Raw genomic sequence first — 26,156 nt, 5'->3', positions numbered from 1 at the left:
AGCGGTAGCGAAAGAAAATCCAACGGAAATGCTGTAATAGTGGGGGAAGGGCATAGGACTCATGGGGAAAGGAAACGGGTGGAAAAGAAGATGAAGGCAGACAAGAGCCCATGATAGACAGTTGAAAAGCCAGAAGAACCTGATCAGACCAAGGGAGAGAAGTGGACATGAAGTCCTTAAGAGAAACAGCAGCCAACAGTTGTGCGAAGACTAGATCAAGAGTATGGGCAGCAGAATGAGTGGAAAAGCAAATTTAGATCTGAAAAAAAAAAATCAAACATACTTGCTTGTCAAATAGTCGAGAGGGATTGTTGTGGTATGCAAATGTTATTACCTACTTTATAGAACTGCACCCATACGTAATGCAGGGCGCTATGAAGTAATTTACTTATAGTTCTAATGAGTCCTTTCCCCAAACGACATAATCTGTGAGCATCTGAGGCAATGAGAGAAGAAATAACTTACCCAAGGTCACAAAGAGGGTCACCGAGAAGGGAAAGACTGAAATCTCATCTGCTTTTCCTAGAGCATTACTGTAAACATTAATATCCACCCCCCCCCCCCCTTTTCCCACAGACTAATGAAAAACACTATGAATGTACGGATTAGAGCTATGTGAAAGCTTCTGTCTATTAATACTGAAGCTTGAATAAGGTGGATGTCTTTAAGTGCACTGTGATGGTGTCTATCCCAGACAGCAAACATTAAGATCCCGGGGAAGCTGCTGCCTCAGGCAGAATTCTCAGTTTCGGGCTAAAGGCAAATGACTGAGAAGCTACAGCTGAGGTTAGAGGAAGATATGCAGAATTATTATTTATTTAAACTGCCTTTATGAAGAGATTCACTCAGGGTGATGTACAACAGCTGTAGCCTGACATAAGCGACTTAGGCAAATTCAATGACAGTACGAGCAATAATATGGTATAAAGTGAGCAGAAGAGGTGGAAACGTAGGAGAGGAGCTCCAGAGGCAGTGGAAGGAAGAGGAAAGGTTGTGAGAACATACAGTGCTTTGTCCCCCGTGACTGGGGTTCCACTTGTGAGTGTTTTCAGGTAAGTACATAAGTATTGCCATACTCAGAATACCGCAGCCAGACTCATATTTGGAAAAACTAAATACGAAAGTGCGAAACCCTTAAGAGAGAAACTACACTGGCTCCCCCTCAAGGAACGCATTGAGTTTAAGATCTGCACGACCGTACACAAAATCATTCACGCAGATGCCCCACTCTACATGTTAAACCTAGAGGACCTACCGCCCAGAAACGCCAAAAGATCAGCCCGCAAATTCCTCAATCTGAACTTCCCCAGCTGTAAAGGACTTAAATATAAGCACGCAAACGTCACTACCTTCTCGTACAGAAGTACACAGCTATGGAACGCACTACCCACAGCCTTGAAAACCATGGACAATCTAATCAACTTTCGCAAATCTTTGAAGATACATCTCTTCAACAAAGCCTACAAGAACCCTTAATGACACAAATCACCACCCAACCCACCCAAGTATTAAAATACACTTCTTACACCACCCTATCTAACACTTCCTTCTCTAATCCCTTATACATCTTCTGCTTACTACTGATTGTATCTAAGATCCTGTCATGACTATGTCATAACAACACTCTGTAAGCCACATTGAGCCTGCAAATAGGTGGGATAATGTGGGGTACAAATGCAATAAATAATAATAATAATAATAATAATACTGGGAAAGACCAAAGGTCCATCAAGCCCAGCATCCTGTTTCAAACAGTGGCCAATCCAGGTCACAAATACCTGGCAAGATCCCCCAAAAGTACAAAACATGTTATACTGCTTATCCCAGAAATAGTGGATTTTCCCCAAGTCCATTTAATAACGGTTTATGGACTTTTCCTTTAGGAAGCCGTCCAAACCTTTTTTAAACTCCAGCTAACCGCCTTTACCACATTCTCTGATTTGGAATCTGCAGTGCCTGGGAAGTCCGAGGATGCGTACAGAAGCTGAGAGGCAGCAGCATGAATCTGAGCTGCAAAAGTCTGGATCGCCCAAAGCTTAAGTCCTGGAACTGCAAATCTCTGAACTGATATTGTTCAGGCATAGTGTCGGCTTTGTATTTGTTTGCGGGGTAATGAGCTGAGCCTCTCCACGGAGGGTTCTGGTTCCCATGCTGAGTTACAGTTTGGATTTTATTCTCCAGAGGAACAGCTAATCCTTAGCTGTTTAAAACTTCACATTTGTTTAAACCATTTTTATTTGAACGGGCTGCTTCCTGTGGGCAATTGATAAAACTGGTATGTCATTCCAACACACATGCAGGACTCCAAGCTCTCATAGTCCTATGGGGAAAAGTCTGTTAAGATCTCATAGCTGTTGTGAACTTGAGTCGACCAACTCTAACAGTCAGAACACATTAACAAGCAAGTACTTTCAGAAGCTGAGGTTCCAGATGAATTTTGCATTATATATAGGCACATTAGATATTTAGGTTATTTCCCTGACCCAGTGAGCTCACAACCTATATTTGTATCTTCAGCACTGGAGGGTGAAGTTCCCTGTCCAAGCTCAAAAGCAGTGGGATTTGAACGCTGGCCTCTGGTTTTCAGCCTAAGACAAAGACCTGTACAGTCCATCCAGTCTGTCCAACAAGATAAACTCATTACATATGGTATGTGATACTTCATATGCATACCTAATCTTGATTTACTTGCCATTTTCAGGGCACAGACTGTAGAAGTCTGCCCGGCACTGCCCTTGTTCTAAAATTTCTGAAGTTGTCATCGAAGCCCCTCAAAAGCTCCACTTCAGCCCATCCAAGTCTATTCAGCCATGATCAGGGCACAGACCGTAGAAGTCTGCCCAGCACTGGCCTTGTTCTCCAACTTCTGAAGCTGAATCTGTTCAACCATGATGTGAGCACAGACCGTTCTCCAACTTCTGAAGCTGAATCTGTTCAACCACGATGCCAGCACAGACCGTAGAAGTCTGCCCAGTACTGGCTTTGTTTCCCAATTACCGGTGTTGCTACCTAATCTCTGCTAAGCGTCTTTGGATCCATTCCTTCTAACCAGGATTCCTTTGTGTTTATCTCACGCATTTTTTAATTCAGTTACCGCTTGAATCTCCACCACCTCCCCTGCCTGTTTCCTAACTACCACCCTATGGCGAAGGTTCTTTTCAGCATTCATAGCTTGGACACCGAATATAGATTGTGTTTGGCAGATTTTTCTGTTGAATCAGCTAACTGGGTAGGGCAGTTGACCTCTTCAGTTAGACTTTGTTCTGTATTTGAACTCCACTATTTCTCGTAACTCACACTCTCAAGAGGCCCCGCTGTTAACTCACACCTCCTTCCCATATGATTTTGTCTAGCCTACTTGTTTGTCTTATTAGACTAAGTTCCAAAAGCAAGGACTATCTACTGCATACCAGATGGACATCTTCAGATAGACAGATATTGATATTACTAAGTTGCAATACAGTGATACATTTTCTACATCCTTGGTATTCACTCTCCATCCTCAAAAACAATCATACAGTTCTGGTTTTCAGGACATCTCTAATACATATGGATATCCCACATAATAAAATCATTGAAATTATATCTTAAAATAGTTTTTATATTGAACATATTTATTCAATATTTAGAACATCCTTTTAAAACATATTTAGACTACCCATATCTGGTAAGGTTATCTACTACTAATAATCATTTCTATAGTGCTACTAGACATATGCAGCACTGTACACATTATATGCAGGCACTTTCTCTGTCCCTAGTGTGTTCACAATCTAATTATTTGTACCTGGGGCAATGGAGGGTTAAGTGACTTGCCCAAAGTCACAAGGCGATACAGTGGGAATTGAACCCAGGTTGCCAGGATCAAAGCCCGCTGTGCTAACCATTAGGCCATTCCTTCTCACTGTTGAGATAGCAAGGTTCCCAGATCATCTAAGTACAAGGTTCATGAGATGGATTAGTCTCAAAGCGGCTTTGTGTTTCGCCTGAATGACGTCCTCAGGAGACTAAAACTGAAGCATATAATTCTCAATTTTAATTCGTAGGGAACAGAGAATGATATTTATTGGGAACACTACTGAACCTTGGGGTCTTAACAAAGAAGTCGATTGGACACAGGTTGAAGCACGCAAGTCTCAATTTTAACTCACAGGGAACAGAGAATGATATTTATTTGGAACGCTATTGAACCTCCGGGCCTTAACAAAGAAGTTGATTGGACAACTGGTGTAAATTAAGCTTGTGAATAATATAACACATCATTTCTGCTGTTAGTTCAGCAGCCCGTGAAGACTTCCTGTTTAGGTGGTTCTACGGGTTAGAATGCCACTTTGGGAGTGTCCATGAAAATAAGTTTCATGACGTGTTTGGTATGTAAGAACTATTTTGTAATAATTGTATTTTCCAATCTATGTACACATTATATAGTGTGTTTTATGAGACTTCTATGTTTCACATTTAGTCTCCTGAGGATGCCGTTCAGGCAAACCACAAAGCCATGTTGAGACTAATCCAGCTCATGAACCTCGTGCTCAGATGATTTGGGAACCTTACTCTGCAGATAAGGTTCTTGCCAGCTTATCGTCAGCAATCGAGGAAATGAGGCATCAAGAATAACGCAAAGATATGTGAATGACAGAAAGAGCAAAACTGTCTATTTAATTCTTTACTTCAGGCTTATTAGAGACATATATATTGACCTTTCATTCGGAAGGAAAGGATTGAACTTTGCAATATTAGACATTATTGTTAGATTGTGTTAGGTGGTGAAAGCAGTGAAAATAACCTTACTAGATGTGAGTAGTTCAAATATGTTTTAAAAGGATTCTTTAAATATCGAATAAATACGTTCAATATAAAAATTATTTAAAGATGTAATTTCAATTATTTTATTATGTGGGATAGTGATATTCAATCATTGTAAATGTTTGCTAGCCTGGTTGTGTTTAGTAATAGATAATGGATGAGAGAGATTTTCATGCCTAATACAGTAGATCCTTTCATCAACAGACTATGGAGCCTTTTCACTAAGCCACATAGGCGCGAACTACGGCCTGAGTACCGTGAGGCTCAGGCGGTAATTTCATTTTTTTACGCGCGTCCACCAGGCAGCGCTCACCGGGCAGTAATCGGCATTGTACGCGCATAGACCATTACCGCCCAGTAAACGCTTGAGACAGTAAGGTCTCAGGCCCAAAATGGATGCGTGCCAATTTTTATTTTGCCGCACGTCCATTAAAAAAAACAGGCCTTTTTTTCAGGCGCACTAAAAAATGGACCTACGTGCGTCCAATACACGCGTCTACACCTGCACTTTTTTGGCGCACCTTAGTAAACGGACTCCTATATTGGGAGAGGCAATGTCTGTTGCTTCAAAATTCCATTGTTCCCAAGGAGTTTTTTTGGACGTTCTAAAAATGTATTTGGAGCCTATTCCACCTGTGACATCTGCATTTCGTGTTCCATCATCTAGGCTGGTTCAGCAAGCTGAACAACAAATGGATGTGTCTCAGATTTCTTTGGAAAGTTAGAGCTTAACAATTTTTTTTATTATTTATTTATTTTCAGTATTTGATATACCGTAAGTGACCCCTGAGGCGACTTTGCAGTATCCTTAATGGGCTGACAATCTAACGCTGGGGTTTACTAAGCCGCTAGCGCAGCTGGCTGTGCGCTAGTGCTGACACAGCCCATTCATCTTGGTCTGTGTTGGCCACGCCACGCGGAAGCCGCTAGCACGGCTTACTAAAAGACCCCTAAGTTATATATTCTACCTGGGGCAATGGAGAGCTAAGGGGGTCGTTTATTTATTTATTTGTTACATTTGTATCCCACATTTTCCCACCTATTTGCAGGCTCAATGTGGCTTACATAGTACCGTAAAGGCGTTCGCCAAGTCCGGTAGAGAAACAAATACATGGTGATGTTGTGGTGGTCGATTAAGGTTCAGGCACAATGGGGGTCGAAGAGAGGAGAAGTTATACAGTGTCCATTACGAGCTTTGGTTTTGCTGTGTTGCAGAGTGTAAATAAGCTGCAGTAGCGTTTTTAGTTTGCAATAGAAATCAGCTGGTGGCAAACGTTGAGACGTCCATAGGAACATAATGGGCACCTCAGGATTACCAACAGCTGATTTTTACCGTGCGCCAATAACGGTACCACGATTTAGTAAAAGACCGCCTCCCCCCCCCAAAAAAAAATGACTTGCTCAGGGTCACATGGAGCTGCAGAGGGAACTGAACCTACTAGGATCTCAACCCAATGCTGACAGGCAGCAGCAGGACTCGAACCCGGTATCCCCAGGTCTGCAACCTGCTGCTAATAATTTTAGAGTCCTCTAATGATTTTGTAGAGACAGCTATGATGGCAGTTATTTTTCTTTTTGAATTGGATAGAGAATTGGTGCTCAGGTTGCTCTTTAAATACCGTGAGGTTTTGTTTTATAGTGGTCTTAATAAACTATAAACTGCTACGATTAATGCATTTCCTGATGTGTGAGGTCTTCCCAACAGTGTAGGAAACAAGTTTCTTCTGTTGTGTCCAAAGGTGTCACAGACTGGTTCTGCCTTTTCGTTTCCTCGTAAATGTGTGGTAAGATATAGTAGAAGGAAATACGTATTTTTGAACTTTCTCAGCTGTCTTTCTCCTTGGCTGCTAAATGTAGACTTCTGTCCTCCGAGAGATTAGGTTCCTAATTAGTATTCAGGGTTTCATAGTTTTTTTTGTAATATACGGTAAGCACAGTTTTGATTCTTTCTGTTGCTTTTTTCTTATTTATGGAATTGAAATTGATCTTTTTTCCTGTATCCCCTGGTGATTCTACCTCCTCTAAATTAGGAGACTCTATGGAGTTTTATGTTTGAATTCTTATGTTGAATTTCAAGAGCCTATGTTTTTGATATCTTTATAAAAGATGCAAGTTTGTTTTTGAAAGTTTTATAAATAACATTTAAAAAAAAAAAAAGGAAATATGCAGAGTTCTGAAAAACCCAGATAGTTGGCAATCCTACCCTCTTGAGTCCTGAGCACATCTCTGATGAAGTCCCCCTAAACATCTGGGCCCTAGGCACTTATCTAGTCTGCCTATACCTTACTCTGGGGCTCTACATTAATGCATTTTTCCATTAATGTTTAGCTAAAATAGTTAATGCACCTAGGTACGGACTGCATTAAGCGACATGGTTCATGGTAACCATTAGGTCATTCCTTCTTCATAAGCCCCAAGGAAAGAACTGAACAACTAGAGGATAAAAGGCATCTGGGGGGTTTGGCACTGTGACAAGAGCATCAAAGATGTGACTGAAAAATATTTAAACAAGCCCGAAAGGTAAAAAAAAAAGAAGGTCAATAATTTTCCCATAATGTGAAATGACCATTAGAACTACTCAATGTGGAAACAGTAGAGTGGTGAAGACTGAGTCACTGTTACATAGTTACAGCCCAATAAAAATAGGTCAAACCTAGCCTCGGACATTACAAGCATTTGGGTGACATTAACATGAACACATTTCATGCTGCTTTACGATTCTGCATCAACATGTGGGCAAAAGAGCAGCACCCCACAAGCAAAACAGTTTAAAGGAACGACTCAGTTTACTGGATGCTTCCAACAGAGAGAAGACAAAAGAACCAGGTATAGACATGCAAGTATGCGGGTGCGTCATCCTATCTGGACAATCCCATGGAATGATAATAATCCCAAAGGAGGAGGAGAAAGAACCCTCAAGGGTATCAAACAGCAAAAGTGAGGTCCAAAAGAATTGGAGTCCAAGGAATCCAATACAAGTTTATATTTATTATAAATAGATCAGCCAGTCAGTGAACAGCTCTTCCTCATTATATATGCATGATTCGAAACGCGCTACAAGAAAATCCTTCAGAAAATGGAAGAAGGAACCGACTGGAAATAATAAGAAACAGCATAAGGGATGTCAAGTCAAATGCAAAGCGCTGATAAGGAAGGCAAAGGGGGACTTTGAAACAAAGATTGCATTGGAGGCAAAAACACATAGCAAACATTTTTTTAGGTATATTAAAAGCAGGAAGCTGGCAAAAGAATCGGTTGGACCACTAGATGACTGAGGGGTAAAAGGGGCAATCAGGGAAGACAAAGCCATAGTGGAGAGATTAAATGAATTCTGTGCTTCGGTCTTCTCTGAGGAAGATTTGGGAGAGATACCGGTGCCAGAAAAGGTATTCAAAGCTGACGAGTCGGAGAAACTGAATGAAATCTCTATACACCTGGAGGATGTAATGGGGCAATTTGACAAATTGAAGAGCAGCAAATCTCCTGGACCGGATGGTATCTATCCCAGAGTACTGACAGAACTGAAAAATGAACTTGCGGAACTATTATTAGTAATACGTAATTTATCTTTAAAATCGAGCGTGGCACCGGAAGATTGAAGGGTGGTCAATGTAATGCTGGTTTCTTAAAAAAGGTTCCAGAGGAGATCTGGGAAATCATAGACCGGTGAGCCTGACGTCGGTGCTGGGCAAAATGGTAGAGACTGTTATAAAGAACAAAATTACAGAGCATATTCAAAAGCATGGATTAATGAGACAAAGTCACTATGGATTTAGTGAAGGGAAATTGTGCCTCACCAATCTATTACATTTCTTTGAAGGGGTGAACAAACACGTGGATAAAGGTGAGCCGGTTGATATTGTGTATCTGGATTTTCAAAAGGCATTTGAAAAAGTGCCTCATGAAAGACTCCGGAGGAAATTGGAGAGTCATGGGATAGGAGCAGTGGTGTGCTGGAGCAGGCTCTCACAGGCTCTCGAGAGCCATTTGTTAAGTTTTTAAGAATTTTGGGAGCCGGTTCTCCATGGCTACTTTAACAAATGGATCCCAAAATGTGGGCTTGGGCCCCACCTGAATTCTCTTTTACTTTGCTGGTGAGAGAGAGCCCCCTGTTAACAATTTACCAGCACACCCCTGGATAGGAGGTAGTGTTCTATTGTGATTAAAAACTGGTTAAAAGATAGAAAACAGAGTAGGGTTAAATGTTCAATATTCTCAATAGAGAAGGGTAGTTAGTGGGGTTCCCCAGGGGTCTGTGCTGGGACCGCTGCTTTTTAACATAATTATAAATGACCTAGAGATGGGAGTAACTAGTGAGGTAATTAAATTTGCTGATGACACAAAGTTATTCAAAGTTGTTAAATCGCAAGAGAATTGTGAAAAATTACAAGAGGACCTTACGAGACTGGGAGACTGGGCGTCTAAATGGCAGATGATGTTTAATGTGAGCAAGTGCAAAGTGATGCATGTGGGAAAGAGGAACCCGAATTAAAGCTACGTAATGCAAGCTTCCACGTTAGGAGTCACTGACCAAGAAAGGGATCTAGGAGTCATCGTTGATGATACGTTGAAACCTTCCGCTCAGTGTGCTGCGGCGGCTAAGAAAGCAAATAGAATGTTAGATGTTATTAGGAAAGGAATAGAAAACAAAAATGAGGACATTATTATGCCTTTGTATCGCTCCAAGGTGTGACCGCATCTTGAATATTGTGTTGAATTCTGGTCGCTGCATCTCAAAAAAGATATAGTGGAATTAGAGAAGGTGCAGAGAAGGGTGACCAAAATGATAAAGGGGATGAGATGACTTCCCTATGAGGAAAGACTAAAGTGGCTAGGGCTCTTTAGCTTGGAGACAAGACGGCTGAGGGGAGATATGATAGAGGTCTATAAAATAATGAGTGGAATGGAAAGGGTAGACGTGAAGCATCTGTATACTCTTTCCAAAAATATTAGGACTAGGGGACATTCAATGAAGCTTCAAAGTAGTAAATTTAAAACGAATCGGAGAAAAATTTTCTTCACGCAATGTGTAATTAAACTCTGGAGCTTGTTGCCAGAGAATGTGGTAAAGGCAGTTAGCTTAGCTGGGTTTAAAAAAGGTTTGGACGGCTTCCTAAAGGAAAAGTCCATAGACCATTATTAAAATGGACATGGGGAAAATCCACTGCTTATTTCTGGGATAAGCAGCATAAAATGTTTTGTACTTTTTTGGGGATCTTGCCAGGCATTTGTGACCTGGATTGGCCACTGTTGGAAACAGGATGCCGGGCTCGATGGACCTTTGGTCTGTCCCGGTATGGCAATACTTATGTACTTATGGGCTGTGTTTTGGCAATGTTGCCTGTGTCAGGAGTCTTAAGTGAACTACAACAAACAAATAAAAACCATAAATAACCAATAAATTATAACTTTACAAAGCAATAAAAGATTTATCAATTACAAATCATCACAAAGATTAAACAGATGTATAACAATATGTTTTTAATAAATAAATAAATGTCACATTATGAGTCCACCAAAAGGGTATGAAATACATAACCTTAGACCAATGTATTAAAACTTATGAATGTTATCATCCTAAAAGAATTCTGACTAAAGGTAGCAGTTCTGATTTATATTTTATAGCACCAACATGTGGTGGGAGATGAATACCAAAGGCTCTTCAATAAAGGCTCCGTTGAGCCACTGGGGGAACCTCACAGTGAGGCGCTTTGCAAATTCCAACAATTTTGATATGACCTCTAATAAGGTAGAGTTCACCCCAACAGAAACTGAGAGGTTAACATTTTTGGTTCATTAATATAAGAAGAACCCCAGCACCGGCATCTGAAAAACTCTTTTAAGAATAGAACCCAGATCATCTAGAAATCACAAGGCTGTGTTCTGCAGACAGATGTGGCTGCAATGTTTGCAGATTCCATGCTGAGAAAATCTGGAAGACAGTATTACATTCCAGGGAGATTTCAGCGCAGGCTTTCGCTGGACACAAAAGAAAAGCCTGAGGGCCAGATGTAGCATGCCTCCCTCCCCCCACGGACACAAAATAGGAAAAAGCCTTTCATACATCTGGTACGGATTGCTTTTCTTTCCTCTCTGATGTTCTGTACAAGAAGCTAACGGCAGACAAATTCACGCACTTAAAGAGGCTAATTTTAAAACTGGCCACCTTAATTTAGGTGCCCTGACGCCGTGCAGTGAGAACGCATTCTATCGTTTGTTTACTCTTTCCAAAAATACTAGGACTAGGGGGAACGCAATGAAGCTACAAAGTGGTAAATTTAAAATTAATCGGAGAAAATATTTCTTCATTCAATGTGCAATCAAACTCCGGAATTCGTTGCCAGAGAATGTAGTAAAAGCGGTTAGCTTAGCGGGGTTTAAAAAAGGTTTGGATGGCTTCCTAAAGGAAAAGTCCATGGACCATTATTAAAATGGACTTGGGGAAAATCCACTGCTTATTTCTAGAACAAGCAGCATAAAATGTATTGTACTGTTTTTGGGATCTTGCCAGGTACTTGTGACCTGGATTGGCCACTGTTGGAAACAGGATGCTGGGCTTGATGGACCTTCAGTCTGTCCCAGCATGGTAATACTTAAGTAGAACAGTATGTGGGCATCCGGATTCCATTACAGAACACTACAGTAACCCGGCGTCGGTGTAGCTGCTGTTGTCTAAATGTGGCAAGGTCCTGAACAATTTACAGTATTCTGTAAGTGGCAGCCCCACCCATGTTCCCCCATGTGAACCCCCCCTTGAATTTATGTGTTATGCAATTTTCACAGAATAAGTGCTTAGTCGTTCTGCTGCTTCTTCCTTACTCAGCAACTGTACACTTCCCCAGGAAAGTGCAAGTATTCTGTATATTTACATGCGCAAGGGTGGCAGAAATGTGGGCACACAGTTAGAGAATTGCCCTTAAAGAGGGTAATTTTATGACAGGATGCCATGGATAGATGCCTAGTTATCATTATAAAATACTAGTGTACACGACAGAGAATGTACCTTGAATGTAGGTATGATCACTTACATCCACTCAAGAGCTGGAGCTAACGAAGGCGGGTAAATGATGCCCCGGATTCTACATATGTTGCTCAAAATTGTGTGTGCAAATTTGGGCACATGTCCAACTGGCACACACAATTTGAGTAACGAGCCAATTAGCGTCAATATTTGGGCGCCGACAATCAACTATTGGCATTAATTGGCACCAATTTGGAGTCACGCATGTATCTTGATAAGCGCTATTCTATAAAGATGCTTGCATAGACCCTTTAGCGTGCAACTGAAAAGGGGGCGTGGCCATGGGAGAAGCACGGAGGGGTCAGGGACGTTCACTAACGACGGTCGCACTACTATAGAATTCAGAGGTTCTGCACCTAATTTAGGCATGAGAATTCACACCAGGTGTCAGCTGCTGTAAATCAGAGGCGGACTGACCATTTTATTTATTTGTTGCATTTGTATCCCACATTTTCCTACCTATTTGCAGGCTCAATTTGAGCAACTGGGCAGTGCCCGAGGGCCCAGAGGCTCTGCCCAGATGCACGGATGCCCAGCGTGCTGCTAGTGATCTAGTGGCCTCAGTGGGGCAGAACATGTTCTTTCCTGCCCGGCCTGCTGGGCTGCCGCTATTCCTCCCTGCCCAGCACCACTGTATTTTAAAAATGACGGCCAAGACCCCCTGCAGAAGTCTTGCAAGACTGTCGAGACCCTCGAGACTATCGCGGGAAGTCTCGGCCACAGTTTTGAAAACACAGCGGTGCTGGCAGGCAGGGGAATAGCGGAAACGCAGCGGGCCACCAGACTACCAGGACCCCTCAGGTAGGACCAGGGCAGCGGAGGCGTCGGCCGCGGTGGCAGGGGGGGTGTGAGACAGTGGTCGGACGGGGGACCCAGACCACCCTCAGTGCCCAGGGGCCCAGACCACCCTCAGTCTGCCCCTGGTGTAAATCCTCTCACCCAAAGTTGGGTGCGGATCCCGGCGCTACGTGTTATTCTCTAAACGGTGCCCAACTCTGAGCGTCATTTATAGAATCTAGTCCTATACATGCACACGTATAGATCAAGGTTATTTCAGACTGTACGCATTAACTCTGCCTGTATTCAGCCCAAACTGTGCTCCTGAGCATGCTCACTGGCACGGTACGTTCCATCATGTCATGGCACTTACTTTTATGCCAGTCGATACTTTACAACAGGTTGTTTTTGCACGCAGGCAGCCGCCCAGGTGCAGGACTAACTCCAAAATATTGTCAATAATGAGCTGAACTCTATTCAACATTCAATAAGTATTCACAACATATGGAATGTGATATCAATTTTTTATCTTTTTTTGTTATAATCTTTTTTTCTTTTAATCAAAATGGAGAAAAAGACCTCATCAGTCCTAGCACGACAATATTCTGTTCAATACATTCAACCGTCTGCATTCTTAGGACTCCATTATAATCCTTGGTCTTAAAAAACTCCACTTTTATACAATAAAAAAATATATGTAGTACTCAATCAATTTTTTTGTTATATAAAAGTGGAGTTTTTTTTAAGACCAAGGATTATCAAAACTCTGCTGCCCGTCTCGTCTTCCGCCAGGGTCGCTTTACTCATACTACCCCTCTCCTCAAGACCCTTCACTGGCTCCCTATCCATTTTCGCATCCTGTTCAAACTTCTTCTACTAACCTATAAATGTACTCACTCTGCTGCTCCCCAGTATCTCTCCACACTCGTACTTCCCTACACCCCTTCCCGGGCACTCCGCTCCATGGATAAATCCTTCTTATCTGTTCCCTTCTCCACTACTGCCAACTCCAGACTTCACGCCTTCTGTCTCGCTGCACCCTACGCCTGGAATAAACTTCCTGAGCCCCTACGTCTTGCCCCATCCTTGGCCACCTTTAAATCTAGACTGAAAGCCCACCTCTTTAACATTGCTTTTGACTCATAACCACTTGTAACCTCCTCTCCTCCTTCCTGTACACATTAATTGATTTGCTTACTTTATTTTTGGTCTATTAGATTGTAAGCTCTTTGAGCAGGGACTGTCTTTCTTCTATGTTTGTGCAGCGCTGCGTATGCCTTGTAGCGCTATAGAAATGCTAAATAGTAGTAGTAGTAGTCTCAAGGAGTATCAACATTCCATGTAGAACCCCAAAGAATAGCAAGATTCTGGAATCCTAAAGAGTGACAAGATTCCATGCAGAATCTCAAACAGTAGCAACATTCCATGTAGAACCCCAAAGAATAGCAAGATTCTGGAATCGTAAAGAGTGACAAGATTCCATGCAAGATTCGTAACCACTTGTAACCACTCGCCTCCACCTACCCTCCTCTCCTCCTTCCTGTACACATTAATTGATTTGATTTGCTTACTTTATTTTTTGTCTATTAGATTGTAAGCTCTTTGAGCAGGGACTGTCTTTCTTCTATGTTTGTGCAGCACTGCGTACACGTTGTAGCGCTATAGAAATGCTAAATAGTAGTAGTAGTAGTAGTACTTATTGAATGTTGAATAGAGTTCAGCTCATTATTGACAATACAGTTTGGATTCGCTGAAATTTTGTCCAGTATTTTCCGTGCTAACTCCAAAATACCCAGGCTGTATAGACTATGGAACGCTACTGATGAGCTGAAGAGACACCGAGGCTGTTTTTCTGTAGCTAAAACACTTTTGTTTTAAATGTGTATGAGAAAAATACAAAACCAAAGTCAGGCTCATCCCACGGAATGTCGGGCATTGAAAAGTGCCTCTGTCCTGCTTCGTAACATCTGCTTTGCAGCTCGGAAACACTGGAATTACTCCAGAGGGAAAAACAGGCAGGAAATGAATAAACATCACTAGGAATCTACGGAGATTACCTATTTAAGGCAGAAGCTTTTAAAACCTTTATAACTTTAACCACTTTTTTCTCCATTTATGCTCTTACAACACACAAGAAATTTTTGCAGTTTACAAATAACTTCTGAGGTAAACTCTTCACTGCCAAGACGGAGCCAAAAATAAGACAAAGATTGATTAATGTTAACTATGAAGTGCTCTGGTTCTTCCTGGTTCGGAAACTCTCCTCCGTCTGCCTCTTGCACACCAACTTTGGTTAGTATAGAAGTAAAGAACTTTAGGTTCCTTCCATAAGAGTACAGGTTCTACCGTGTTTCCCCGAAAATAAGACAGTGTCTTATATTAATTTTTGCTGCCAAAGATGCGCTAGGTCTTATTTTCCGGGGATGTCTTATTCGGGAGTAGTAGGGGGACTGTGGTGGTCAGGAACAGTATTGAAGTGGGGGGCAGTATCCTGCAGGAGTAGGCCATGGCTCGCCTATCTGCCCACAGTGACCGCAGGACTCGAGCGGAGCAGAGCCGCCCTGGCCAGGCTGGGAATGGAGGAGGGGTATGCACTAGGGAAGGTAATGGAATGTGGGGCCGGGCTGCTCTGGCTGGGGGTCTCGGGAGGTTGTGAGAGGGCTTAGGGCGCAGGATCATCCCTACCGTATTACAAACGTTAAAAAAAAAATTCTACGGTAGCTCCGTTCCCCGTTGGTGGCGCTTTATGCGCTCCTCCTGTACATTCGCAACACTTTCCATCCTTCTAGTCTGACTTAGCCCTTGGGTGATGGAGCAGCGCCGAAAGGGCTCAGTTACTCATTTTCTTTCCTTTTATTATTTCTGCAAGGGGGATGTTTCTTTTCTTTCCGGGCTCACTTAGTTGATCTTCACAAAAGCGTGAAGGAGGATGGTAGGAGTCCGCTGGACGATAGATTTTCCACCTCAGTTTTGTTTCTTGCATTTCTTTAATGTTATTTCGTCTTTGGGTTGCAGCGAAAAAAAATTAAGGTTTCTGGATCCATGTCCCATCGGGGCCAACCCAAAACTTTGCTAGGTCTTACTTTCGGGGGAGGCCTTATATTTAGCAATTCAGCAAAACCTCTACTAGGTCTTATTTTCGGGGAAACAGGGTATGTGCAAGTTTCACTGTAAACACCAAGCAGGAGCGGTATTTTCAGAGCTGCTGGGTTGGCCAGGGTGGGTTTCAAAGTGACACAGTCCCTGTTTCTACCTACGGAAATCAGTGCTGCAGGTGGTCCCATAATGTGCCATCAGGATCTGAGTTTCAGAAATCCAGGACTGGCCTAAAGTTTCATTCCTGGAACTGGGTAATTTGGTAGCTCTGCACCATTGAACATATATAGCTCAAGATATTTTCAAAAACAAGTTCGATGTTGAGCAGTGTGGGACACAGACAGCCTTATTTTCAAAAGTGATGGGCGCCCAGATTTCGACCCAAATCGGGAGATGGGCACCCATCTCGCAAAGGTGCCCAAATCGGTATAATCGAAAGCCGATTTTAGGCGCCTGCAACTGCACTCCATCGCGGGAACGAACAAAGTTGACGGGGGCGTGTCGGAGGCCTGGTGAAGGCGGGACTGGGGCGTGTTTATCAGCCGAACAGAGATGGGCGCCTTTGGCCGATAATCGAAAAAAAAATGGCCGTTTTTAGCGAGAATTTAGGTCACTTTTTTTTGGACCCTTTTTTTTCGCGAACAAGTCCCCAAAAAGTGCCCTAAATGACCAGATGCCCACCGGAGGGAATTGGGGATGACGACCCCTGACTCCCCCAGTGGTCACTAACCCCCTCCCACCAAAAAAAAAAACCAACTTTAACAACTTTTTTTTCCAGCCTGTATGCCAGCCTCAAATGTCATACCCAGCTCCATCACAGCAGTATGCAGGTCCCTGGAGCAGTTGTTAGTGGGTGCAGTGGACGTCAGCCAGGTGGACCCAGGCCCATCCCCCCCTACCTGTTACACTTGTGGTGGTTAATGTTGAGCCCTCCAAAACCCCGCAAAACCCACTGCACCCACATCTAGGTGCCCCCCCTTCAGCCATAAGTACTATGGTAATGCTGTAGAGTTGTGGGCAGTGGGTTTTGGGGGGGGGGATGGGGGGCTCAGCACCCAAGGGAAGGGAGCTATGGACTTGGGAGGTATTTAACTTTTTTTTTTTTTTACTTTTTACAAGTGCCCCCTAGGGTGCTCGGTTCGTGTCCTGGCATATGAGGGGGACCAGCGCACTACGAATCCTGGCCCCTCCCACGACCCAATGCCTTGGATTTATTCATTTTTGAGCTGGGCGCCTTCGGTTTCCATTATTGCTGAAAAACGAAACTGCCCAGCTCAAATCCGCACATATCTGATGCATTTGCCGGGCACAAACCGTATTATCAAAACAAAAAAAAGATGGGCGGCCATTTTTTTCAAAAATACGGTCTGTCTCGCCCCTTCATGTACCCGTTCGCAGACATAGACATCCATGGAAATGGGCGTTCGCATTCGATTATGCCCCTCAGAGTGCGCTATGATATGGTTTTGGACCATGCTTTTACTGTGGAAAGTAAGTTGTGAATCTTTCTTCCTATTCTCTAATGTCAGACGTCTAACAAACGTAGGGGTCTTTTTTACAAAGGAACGCAGAAAAATGGCTTGTGGTAGTGTAGGCGCAGGTTTTGAGCGCGCGCCGATCCATTTTTCAGTGCGCGTTTGAAAAAGACCTTTTTTTAATGCCGAAAATGGACGTGCGGCAAAATCAAAATTGCCTTGCGTCCATTCTGGATCTGAGACCTTACCGCCAGCCATAGACCTAGCAGTAAAGAATCCGTGTGGTAATGACCTACGTGCGTCAAATGCCACTCGGCGCGCGCCCGAAAATAAAAAAAAATATTTTTCAGACATGCGTAGTGGACGTGCGTCAAAATTGAAATTACCGCAAGGGCCACGCGGTAACCGGGCAGTAACTCCAATTTGGCACAAGTAGGCACCTGCGCAGTTTAATAAAAGGGGCCCGTAGTCACTCAGTAATTTAAGAGCTCATAAATAGATCGGGTGAAGGAGAGACACGATAATTCTTGTCAAAAATCAATGAAAATTGAGCAGATGTGAGGCCTGGTGCCAGAGGTAATTACTCCTTCTGCTGTAAAGATTTACTGAAGGAAAATAAACTCTTACAAAACATTTTGGACGCAGCGAAAAATGACTATGAGGCACATACTGTAAAACAAAAGCCTTGGTCAGCTATGCAGTAAAGTCAGTTAATATATAAACCCATTCAAATTAAGAACAGAGATTCCTCCCTTTTCTTACACAGATCAAGAACAGATCTGGATTCAATGAAAACCATATTGCTGAGCAGGGGTAGACCTCTAGATAAAATGCTCTATGTTCTATCTTTGCTTATACTATGAAAATGTTTTATTACATATTGTGTTGACATTGTAATGTATGCCATATTTTGTATTGTTTGAATATTTTTACTACTGTAATTGTCTATTGCTTATGTTTGACTTATTCTTGCTGTAAAGTGCCTTCAAAAAAAGGCAGTAAATAAATCCAAATAAATAAATACATTTGCTCTGACTTTAGAAAATCATGGGTCTGATTTGGAGACAGGGTGGAGGGAATTCATTTCCACTGGTTCAGCAAAACTGCTGCCAGGCTATGAGTTCCAATAGCAGACTCCATCTGCCTTCGGAGCATCGACAGTTAAAGTGGGGATCTGAAAACTAATTATCGGATTACAACATTGTTTTTGCTCATTCTTTCCTGCAAAATGGCAGCGTCCCACCCTGCCCAGCGCATCCTGGGATGCGCCAGGTGGGGCTGGATGCTGCCATTTTGGGAAGGTGCCCAAAGAGAAGGGAGGGAGTGCTAGTCTCTCCCTCTTCCACTTACTACTACTACTACTACAGAGAGGTAGGCCACTGGGGAGGGGGAGGGCAGGCTAGCTAGCTAGCTAGTAAGCGATCCCACCGGACCACCAGGTCATTTTTGTTCAATGTGGGGAGGTCGGGGGGGAAGCTAGCCTTTTGTTGTCTTGGGGGTGGGGGGCCTGGAGGTCCACTGGACCTTCAGGTCTTGTGTTTAGGTGGGGGTGGGTTTACATTTGACAGGTCCAGGAGAAAATCCCAGACCTGTCAAAATTTACAAAATTAATTAAAAAAAAAAAAAAAAAAGGAATACAATTTTATAAAGTTATACAATTTGAAGGCAATATACCTTTGTGTGCATTCCTTGTGAAAATCCTGAAACACCAACACCCTAATTCTATAAAATTGTGAACACAATTATTTATTTATTGGGATTTATTAACCACCTTTATGAAGAAATTCACCGAAGGCGGTGTACAGCAGGGTACACTTAAAAGCTGCCCCTCGTTAGCACAGTTTATAGAATAGCTCTTAAGTGCAGGGGGGGGGGAGTCACATGTAAATTTAGGCGCGTCCATTTGTACCAATGAAAATGTGGTGCAAATGCCCCCTCCTAAATTTATGCGAACCACCTTATTCTGTAAGTGCACGTGTGACTCAAATCCATGCCTACGCTCCACCCCAAAACACACATGACCCTCCCATTTCCACACCTCCATTTTCTGGGCACGCGCAAAATTTAAGCGCAAATCACGCGCCTAAATTTACGCATGTACATGTTAATTGATTTCAATTAGCACCAATAACTGCTTGTTTAAAAGCCAATTATTGGCACTAACTGGATCACTATTCAATTAAATTGTGGGTGCAAATTGTCCACTCACAACCTTTGGTGACTTTTTATGGAATTAGGGGGTTAACACACACAGTTGCATGTGCAAGTTATTGACAGGAGCAGTGCAGGAGAGGACAGAGCGAGGGAGCAGACGGAAAGGTGCGGGGAGGCGGAGCAAGTGTGGGGGAGTTGGGGGCACAGGGGAGCATGAGCACAGTGGTCCAGTTCTGCCCCGGGGCCAGCTGTGTCTCTTGGTGGCCCTGGAAGGGACCAAGATTCCAGTTTCTTACCTTATGTACCACCACCCTTCCAGGTTCTTCTGTATGACCTCCACGGTGACGCCTTTCTCAAACCCAATTTCATCCTTCCCCTGGCTGGTGTACGGCTGCACAGTGACATATTTCTCTTCTATGAAAAGGAGAGGCAACAAAAATTCATGACACATGTACTTTTCTGTGTCAGGGTGTGTTATCGCAACGCAAGTTTTGCCTCGTGCTTCCATTCTGGAAGTGAACCAGGGAAAACTCAACCTGGTCCAACTCTATGAAAATCTATACATGATGCAAAGATCTTATGGAAACACTGCTTTTTTCCAGTGGTACAGGTTTTTTCCCTGGAGATGTGGATTTCATCACAGATTTTGCTTCAATACAGTCATAACTGGGGCTAACTGCTCATCATTCTTTGGTATTACAGGAGGGCTGATTTCCAGGGGTAAAATGTGCTTCATACCTGCACAAACTGGGGAAAAAAACCACCAAGTCACAAACAGCAACCAATGCACAAAGGGGATCACATGCAAATGAGATGCACAGATCTCCTTTTGAGCATCAGTTGTTGTTTGCGACTCAAAGCCGTCACATCCATTTGACAGCTTGTACAAAATCCCTGGTGGTCCAGTGGACCGCCCCCCTGACCCGATCTGACCCCCCCCCCCCCCCACACACACACCCCCTTGCAACAAATCCATGGTGGTCTGTGTTCTCTGACCCCAACAAGCAAAGACACCACGGTGGTTCAGCGGACCCTGAGTCCTTCCGCAACACTTCCCAGCCCCCCAATCAAAGATCTACCTGATGTCTAGTGACTCTCCTCCCCCCATACCATGAAATGTTGGAGGCAGGAGCAATACCTCCTCCCTCTGGGCCCGCCTGGAACAAAATGGAAGTGCCAAGATCCTGCTCAATACATTCTGGGATGCACTGAGAGGAGCTACTCACCATATAAGGAATTGTTTTCCTTATATGGTACTAAGCCCCTCTCCGTGCATCCCAGGATGCATCCCGGACAGGGGTTGGGTGCTGCCATTTTAAGAAGGCAGGCCCACAGCCTCCAACTTTTTAAGGTATGATTTGGGGAGGGAAGGGAGGGGGGTCACTAGACCACCAGGTAGATTTTTGCTTTGGGGGGGGCCAGGAGGGGGTGCAGAAGGGGGGAGTCGGGATCCACTGGACCAACAGAGATTTATGCTTAGGGGTCGGGGTTGGGCTGGGAGGGGGAGTCGGGATGGGTCAGGTCAGAGAGTCTACCATGAGTGCCTACCACGGGGAGCAGTTTGCTTGCACAGTGCAAGCAGGCTGCTCCCGATAACGACAGGTCCAGACCTGCTGTAAAATTCTGCACGTTAAAGGTAGGCGCTCATGGTCTGTATATTGCTCAGAATGCTCATTTTAATACTAAGGAGCTCCTTGCAATGCATTTGCATAGGGTTTCGGTAGCCAATCCCTTTGTGCATTACTTCCTAATGATGTTTGCTGTACACCGGCTACACCAGTCTAAAGCAAAAGTTCAAAGCTCAGTAAGCTTTGCGTATTGTGCTCTAAGAGTGTTCACCAGCCACACTGACAAGAGCTGTTCATTTTCAAATCTGCAGACCTTCCCACAGAAAGGCAAGTACAAATATCATCCACAACAAGACTCAAAGCAGAATTTTGCCTGCAATTTTGTTCTGATCATTGGTGCAAAACCCCTGGGTAAAGAATACCTACAGAACTTTATTACTCTTAAATGGGTATTGAAAACGGTGCAAAACTGGAGAAAATGTGTCTGTGGATAAACGTGTAAAGTAGAAACATACCAACGTACCAGTTGATATTCAAAGGGAATTCAATGTTCAGCGATGGCCACTAAATGTGCAATTTCCCAATCTATGAATTTTCACTGGCACTAACTCCCTCATTCTATAACTTGGCATCTACATTTACACACCGTTATACAGTAAAATACTAAACACTTCTGCTCATAACTCTGGCAGTCAGACAGGTAGGTGCCCGCAACCTCGGTGTCATCTTCGACTCCTCCCTCTCCTTCTCTGCGCATATCCAGCAGATAGCCAAGACCTGTCGCTTCTTCCTCTACAACATTAGCAAAATTTGCCCCTTCCTCTCTGAGCACACCACCCGAACTCTCATCCACTCTCTCATTAAATCTCGTCTTGACTACTGCAACCTACTCCTCACCGGCCTCCCACTTAGCCACCTATCCCCCTTCAGTCCATCCAGAACTCTGTCGCACGTCTTATCTTCCCCCTTGACCGATATACTCATATCACCTCTCTCCTCAAGTCACTTCATTGGCTTCCGATCAGATACCGCATACAGTTCAAGCTTCTCCTACTAACCTACAAACGCACTCGATCTGAAGCCCCTCCTTACCTCTCTAGCCTCATCTCCCCTTACGTCCCTACCCGTAACCTCCGCTCTCAAGACAAATCCCTCCTTTCAGTACCCTTCTCCACCACCGCCAACTCTAGGCTCCGCCCTTTCTGCCTCGCCTCACCCCATGCTTGGAACAAACTCCCTGAGCACATACGCCAGGCCCCCTCCCTACCCATCTTCAAATCATTACTCAAAGCCCACCTCTTCAATGTCGCTTTCGGCACCTAATCACAACACCTCTACTCAGGAAATCTAGACTACCCCAACTTGACATTTCGTCCTTTAGATTGTAAGCTCTTCTGAGCAGGGACCGTCCTTAGTTGTTAATTTGTACAGCGCTGCGTAACCCTAGTAGCGCTCTAGAAATGTTAAGTAGTAGTAGTTATGTGATAATATGTGCCCCAGCAGGCATGTAGTTCTTATAAAACATACGGAGGCAGTGCAAAGTTCAAAAGGAAAGCTTTATTTTATACCCCCCCCCCCCCAAAAAAAGAGCATAAACATGCCCGTTCCCTCACTGTCTTCTCATTCTTCATCAAGTCTCTCATACATAAGCTGGGAACCCTGTCCCTGACATGTCCAACACTCCAATATAAGCACTGTCCCTTTTTGGCTCAGGACGTCAGACTCACAGAAACAGAAGCCTTGCAGATCAGCAACGCGGCCGTGCCAGAGAAGAGGACTTCGGCTGGCGGGGGTTGGGGGAACCCCGCCAGCAAAGGTACCCGATGGTGGGTGAGAGACAGGAAGAAGGACAGGTGAGATATGGAGACAGGAGATTAACCTCACGTTTTACGTATTGGTGCTCGTTTTCAAAGCACATAGACTTGCAAAGTTACATAAGAGTAACCTATGTAACTTCGTAAGTCAGTCTATATGCTTTTCAAACGAGCTTCTTTAGCTTACACAGTCGGCTTAAACCACCAGACACAGCAGCAACATCTGGGAGGTGGCAAAAAAACAGCTGTAGCTACACAAGCTGAAAGAACCGTCAGCTTGTATTTTTAGCTGCAGAGAGAGTGAGGGATTTTCCAGTCACCCATTTACCCTGGTAAACGGTCTTTGGAAACTTCCCTCGTTCACAACGTTTATAACTTAGAAATGCGATGTCCAATTATTTTAACAGGATCATTCTGGGATGGGGGGAGGGGGACATTAGGGTTATGATGACTGTTGAATTTAACTACCAAGCAAATAGAGACATAGCAACAAAATAACATTCTGGAGGAAATATTCTTCCCTAGTTCCATCAAGGTCATACAAAATGGAAAAAGAAACAGCATTAGGGGGTGCGAATATGCCAGTGAACACGAGATACGCACCAAGCAACTGGAAACAAAAACTAGAAAAACGTGCCAATGTGCTCTTCGAGGGATTTATTTGTTTACCAGTTCTATTTTTAAGCCTGTGGTTCACTTCAAATTTAGCCTGAAAGTATTTTAATTTAAAAGATTACTCAACACAGAGTACCCATGGAAGCCACTTCTGACAAATAAACTGCTCTTTGCATGCTTGCAGCATACTCGGCTCTCGTAAGCTCTGCAAGGCACTTGTATGCACGAAGTACACAGCAAATTTGTATCGCTGTTGTTGAAAGGCTTTTAACGAAGGCCCAGATTCAGAATCAAACTCTGTGCTACATAATCCTGCACACATCAGCTCTTTCAGGCAGAGCCGTAGCGAGGGGAGCTGACACCCGCTGGAGCACACCTGAAGTAACCTGTTCCAGGGCAGAGAGGGCAGTGCACCAGGGCGGAGCCGACACCAGGTGCACCAGGGCGTGCACCCGGGGCGGACCGCCCCCCGCCCCCCCTTCCTACACCACTGCTTTCAGGTTAGGCCTAGGATCCTGAACTCAAGCAGTTACGTGGAAATTTCTGGAAATTTAGCATTCTGGAGGGATCACTAAGGGAAAAGGTTCAGCGATGTCCCTAACAGCGATGAGTTGTTTAGACTTTCTGAAAGGGATGAGCATTGAAAAAACAGTTCTGGTTTCCGGGTCATTTTCAGACCCCCTCCCCCCCCCCCCCCCCCCCCCCCCATTTTCTAACATTTTATCAGTTATTTTTATACATTCATTCAACATTTTTTAATATGCATTTTAAGGGCAACTCTAGTAGTTGGAGCGAGGACAGTGCCGGGTAGACTTCTACAGTAAGTCCCGTAAATGGCAAGACAATTTAGGATGGGCTGAAGAGGGCTTCGATGGCAATTCCAGTACTGTAGTTAGAACATAAGGACAATCCTGGAGACACTCTCAGGCAGTTGCAAGGATTCAAATTCTGTGCTCTCAACATCCAGGCTGTGAGAGCCTCAGACTGGAGGCTGGGGTGCAGAAGAGCCCCCTCATTCCATGTGATGAGAGTTGGAAAGCAGTCCAGCCTCCATGGTTCTTCGGAGTTTAACTCCAAAACAAGAGGGAACCAAACCTGCCATGGCCAGAAAGTTGCAATTAGAATCATGGTTTCTCGATCCTGCTTGAGTTTCAGCAAAGTCTTTCTGATCAGAGGAATGGGAGGATACGCATACAGAAGACCTTCCCCCCAATCGAGGAGGAAGGCATCTGATGCTAGTTTGTCACGTGACCTGAGTCTAGAGCAGAACTGAGGGACCTTGTTGTTCAGATTAGTGGCAAACAGATCCACCAAGGGGGTGCCCCACTCTCGGAAGATCTCGCGGGCAACTCTCATGTTGAGAGACTACTCATGCAGTTGCATCACCCTGCTCAGCCTGTCTGCCAGACTGTTGTCTTTCCCGACTAGATAGGTGGCTCGAAACACCATGCCATGGTTGAAAGCCTAGCACCATATCTCAATAGCCTCCTGACACAAGGAGTAGGAACTCATACCCCGCTACTTGTTCACGTAGTACATGGCTACCTGATTATCTGTTTGAATGAACAAAATTTGCTTCTGCAGTTAATCTCTAAAATCTTAGAACGTTGAAAATCACCTGTAGCTCTAGGAGGTTGATCCTGAATGGACCAATGACCGAGCGTGATGCTCATCCACATGGGCTCCCCACTCTAGGGTGGGTGCATCCATACTCAAAATTTTCTAAGGTGGAAGAATTTGGAATGGAAGTCCCAAAACCAAACTGCATCGAATTTTCCTCCAGTGAGCTCTGGAGTGATGGAGATGACATCCACTAGGTTTCCCATGGCCTTGAACCACTGAAAAGCTAGGGTCCAATTGGCATCTCTCATGTGCCATGAACAGTGAAAGCTATGTGGCCCAGCAACCTCAACATCTGCCGAGCTGATATCTGTGGGCTATCCTGAACCTGAGAGGCAATGGCCAGATATTTGCTCATGACCCAAAGGTCTAGGATGGGACGGAATCCCCCAATTTTCTTTGGCATGAGGAACTACTTGGAATAGAATCCTATCCCTTTTTCCCTTGGTGGAATAGGTTCAACTGCATGAGCCTCAAGAAGGGCGGAAAGACTTTCCTATGCTGACAGTTGAGGTTTGATGCTCTTGGTGGGCAATTTGGAGGTCTGCACTGCGAACTGAGAGTGTAACCCACCCGGACTATTTAGAGAACCCACCCGTCTGAAGTTACAAGGAGGTCTCCTTTTTTGAAAAAATGTTCAGCCTCCCTCCTACTAGTAGGCCATCAGGGACAGGTACTTTTACAGTAGCTTATTTTTGAAAGAAAAGGGCGCCCATCTTTCGACACAAATCGCAAGATGGGCGTCCTTCTCACAGGGTTGCCCAAATCGGCATAATCGAAAGCCAATTTTGGGCATCCTCAACTGCTTTCCATCGCGGGGACGACCAAAGTTCACGGGGGCATGCCTAACACATGGGCGTCCTTGACCGATAATGGAAACAAGAAGGGCGTCCCTGATGAACACTTGGACAACTTTACCTGGTCCTTTTTTTCTTACGACCAAGCCACAAAAATGTGCCCTAAATGACCAGATGACCACCGGAGGGAATCAGGGATGACCTCCTCTTACTCCCCCAGTGGTCACTAACCCCCTCCCACCCTCAAAAATTTTTTTTTAAATATTTTTCCAGCCTCAATGCCAGCTTCAAATATCATACCCAGCTCCATGACAGCAGTATGTAGGTCCCTGGAGCAGTTTAGTGGGTGCAGTGCACTTCAGGCAGGCGGATCCAGGCCCATTACCCCCCTACCTGTTACACTTGTGGTGGTA

General features: G+C 44.2%; 1 protein-coding gene across 5 annotated transcripts in view; it reads right to left on the bottom strand.

The window, feature by feature from the left end:
- Nucleotides 1–26,156, bottom strand: part of SH3PXD2A (SH3 and PX domains 2A) — a 627,470-nt gene that overhangs the window by 24,275 nt on the left and 577,039 nt on the right. For all 5 annotated transcript variants that reach the window (XM_030202799.1, XM_030202798.1, XM_030202801.1 and 2 more), the window contains one exon: nucleotides 19,626–19,743. In XM_030202799.1, coding sequence (XP_030058659.1) covers nucleotides 19,626–19,743 — 118 coding nt within the window. The remainder of the gene's footprint in view (nucleotides 1–19,625; nucleotides 19,744–26,156) is intronic.

The sequence above is a fragment of the Microcaecilia unicolor genome, chromosome 5 (genome assembly GCF_901765095.1).
Source record: "Microcaecilia unicolor chromosome 5, aMicUni1.1, whole genome shotgun sequence".
Lineage (NCBI taxonomy): Eukaryota > Metazoa > Chordata > Amphibia > Gymnophiona > Siphonopidae > Microcaecilia > Microcaecilia unicolor.
This window is presented reverse-complemented; position numbering and strand designations above follow the sequence as displayed.